This window comes from Neodiprion fabricii, chromosome 3 (genome assembly GCF_021155785.1).
Source record: "Neodiprion fabricii isolate iyNeoFabr1 chromosome 3, iyNeoFabr1.1, whole genome shotgun sequence".
NCBI lineage: Eukaryota > Metazoa > Arthropoda > Insecta > Hymenoptera > Diprionidae > Neodiprion > Neodiprion fabricii.
Window position 1 is genome coordinate 16,007,551 of NC_060241.1, and position 3,702 is coordinate 16,011,252.

Consider the following 3,702-nt stretch of genomic DNA (forward strand, 5'->3'; position numbering starts at 1 on the left):
CAACATTTCAAGTTAGAGGACATTAGAACTGCGACGAAACTAATCTCGCGAGGTGATTTTATGTGTAACATAGATTTACAAGATGCGTATTTTTTGGTATCTATGCACGTGGAAAGCCGGAAATATTTGAGATTCATTTTCGGGGATATAATGTACGAATTTGTATGCCTCCCGTTCGGTCTATGCACAGTGCCGTATATTTTTACAAAAATCCTAAAACCGGTAGTGAATTATTTACGAGGGAAAGGATTCATCTCGACAATTTACTTAGACGATATCCTCTGCATCGGCTCGAATCTTAACGCGTGTCGCACAAACGTAGAAGTCACTAAATTAAAGAACTGCAGTCACTAGGGTTTATAGTGAATTATCAAAAAAGTTGCTTGATTCCCAAGAAAGATTGCACTTTTTTAGGATTCGTCATTAACTCTCGAAAAATGAGATTGGAGCTACCGGAAGTCAAGAGAAAGAAAATGGTAGCCGTGATCGACGACTTTAGCCATCGCAAGTTTTGTACAATTCGGGAATTCGCTCACCTCATCGGGAAGTTAGTCGACTGTTGTCGCGCAATTGAGTATGGATGGTTATACACCAAGAGATTCGAACGAGAAAAGTTCTTCGCCCTGTTAGTCAGCGGGGGGGATTACGATGCACAGCTCGAATTATCCGCAGATTTGCAGATCGAATTCGATTGGTGGAAACAAAATATTACAACGTCATTTGGTCCGATAAGAAATTTTCGATTTATTAAGGAGATTTACTCGGACGCGTCAAAAACGGGCTGGGGCGCGTATTGTTGTAATGAAGGCACACACGGTTTTTGGAGTGACACCGAAAGGGGGCTGCACATTAACCAACTCGAACTAATTGCCGTCTTTATGGCCCTTAAATGTTTTGCAAGCGAATTGTACGATTGCGAAATTTTACTAAGAATCGATAATACAACAGCTATTGCATATGTGAATCGAATGGGAGGAGTTCAATATGCCGCACTTCACAGGATAGCAAAAGAGATTTGGCAATGGTGCGAGTGTAGGAAAATTTGGATTTTCGCATCTTACATAGCGTCCAAGGAAAATGTCGAGGCCGATAGGGAGTCGAGGATAAAGAATATAGACACGGAATGGGAACTGTCGAGTTGGGCATACGAGAAAGTAATCTCGGAATTTGGCAAACCAAAATTGGATCTGTTTGCATCCAGGATTAACGCGAAATGTCAAGCTTATTGTTCGTGGCACAGAGATCCTGATGCCTTAGCTATTGACGCGTTCACGATCAACTGGAAATCGGAGTTTTTTAATGCATTTCCACCGTTCGCATTGGTTCTCAGGTTCCTTCGAAAAGTTATCGCAGATCGCGCCTGTGGGATTGCGATAGTGCCGAATTGGCCTTCGCAACCATGGTTCCCTATATTTATGGACCTTCTCGTAGAGAAACCGATGATCTTCGCTCCCGCTAAATGGCTTTTATTGTCCCCTTGTAGGTCTCTCCAGCATCCATTACAGAAATCACTGGGTTTGATTGCCGGGAAATTGTCGGCGAATCTTACCGCCGCAAGAAATTCTCGGACTCAGTGATCGAGACGTTGTTGGCTTCTCTCGCCGAGAGTACATGGAAGCAGTACTCAGGACCTATTAAGCTATGGGCGAATTTCTGTCGAGAGACGGAAACAGACATTTACAAAGCGAGCGCGAACCGCATTCTCGAATTTCTGCAAATGAGATACGGTTCAGGAGCCTCCTATGGCACATTAAACGCGACGCGATCGGCGATCTCGTTAATATCGACGACCGACTTGACTAACGATCGGATTATCGGTAGATTTTTTAAAGGGATTTTTCGGCTTAGACCAACGAAACCTCGATACGACGAAACATGGGACGTCGGCATCGTACTTACGTACATTGCGAACTTATATCCTCTAGAATCATTAAACAATCAACAATTGTCAGAGAGATTAGTTACGCTGTTAGCTTTAGGTACGGCTCATCGAGTGCAAACTTTCTCGCTCATGAGACTTGTCAATATTTCTCACTCGGCACAGGGCTTCGAGATAAGGATCTCGGACATCATTAAAACGTCGAGACCAGGGGCGCAGGTATTTGCAGAGTATTATAATCGGCCGATTAAATCGGGCAGAAAAGACTTTGCAGCAACCGTGTTCTCATAATATTTATAAGTTATTGCATAAGATATCATTAATTACATTTTGTTAGAATCGAGGTAAGCGAATAAAAAACCGCTGATTCTTGTTCAAGAGAGACCACTGGTCTCGATAAAAGTTACTTTTTTGTTGCCTGAGGCTGTTTAGAAAATAATAAAATAATTTTTTCTCTGAACATCTACGATGTAATCTCGAAAACGAGACTCGTAATATAATTAAACGATCAAACGAACTTACCTGTTGTGAAGTTCGATCGTAATTATATGTAGAGTCTCGTTTGAGATGATTACATCCCACCCATTGAACGTTTTATTTCCGTTCGTTTCTATCATTCCCTCCCCCTTTATTTATTGAAATGTGTTTGTTTTATTATTTTCAATCCTTATGGAGTACTTTAAACAATATGACTTGGAGAAGGAACAACCGCAGCGCCAGGGGGCCAGGCGCTCTCTTTTTTTTATAAGCTCTGAATATTCGTGACACACTAACGTGAAGTAGACGGTACTACGATGTAATCATCTCAAACGAGACTCTACATATAATTACGATCGAACTTCACAACAGGTAAGTTCGTTTGATCGTTTAATTATACCCGTAGATAGATTTTCTGACGATTTTAATATTTAAACTTTTTAACTTCTCTTTATAAATGTTGTTGCTACCATTGGTGTTTGATTATAATTTGTTAACAAAATTAGCGCTTCATTGAAAAAGAAAAAAAAAAAAACAGCCATTACATGAAAAGTATGCGTGGTTCATATTTGTTTAATTACATTTTTATTCAAAAGAATCAAATCTATTATAATTACACATAATAATAAGAAGGAAAAAAAAGCTTTCTCTTGCATATACCAGTGATAATCAGTTTGGAACCGTGCCAAATAAATTTGAATAAATCACGACACGCGATTCTTAAAAGTGACGAAAAATAGTACAAACCTCGCGGAATTCCAATAGAAATTCCTAATCACGTTGGGGTTCCTAATACCCTATGGAATTCTCATATGAATTCCCACTAAAAATATTTCCCGATCCCAAGAATTTCGACGTGAGATCACGTATTCTTATTTTTACGCATTACGAAAACAGTTATTCATCTATAATATGTCACTTGGGCATAAATAATTGAAGGTAGGGATTAGAATAAGGGCCTGAATAAAAACTTTCAGTTTTTAAAATTGTCAGAAAAACGACAAAACTTTTGGTCTGCTTGCTACCAGGATAGCTGTAAAGTTACTTCGAAGGATTGTCAGGGAATTCGCGATGCAAGGAGCATCTGAATGTACCAGGCATCATGGCGTTTCAAAATGATTTTAACAGATTTCATACAATTTTAAGTATTTCGTGTGATTTCAGATCATTGCACAGGTGAATTTTAAAGATTTTCGAAAGATTTTATAGAGTTTCAGCTACTTCGTGTGATTTCTATGATTTCATATGATTTCACAAGACTTTAATACATCTCGTAAGATTTCAAAGGATTTTAAAGGCTTTCGAAATATTCAGAGGATTTCAGGTATTGATTTAGGAACGGAAAA

At 39.1% G+C, this 3,702-nt stretch overlaps 1 protein-coding gene across 1 annotated transcript; it reads left to right on the forward strand.

Annotated features, from left to right (window-relative positions):
* Nucleotides 1–437: 437 nt before the first annotated feature.
* LOC124178268 lies at nucleotides 438–1,577 on the forward strand. The gene has a single exon (XM_046561505.1). The coding sequence runs from the start codon at nucleotides 438–440 to the stop codon at nucleotides 1,575–1,577; it is 1,140 nt and encodes a 379-aa protein (XP_046417461.1).
* Nucleotides 1,578–3,702: the final 2,125 nt, after the last annotated feature.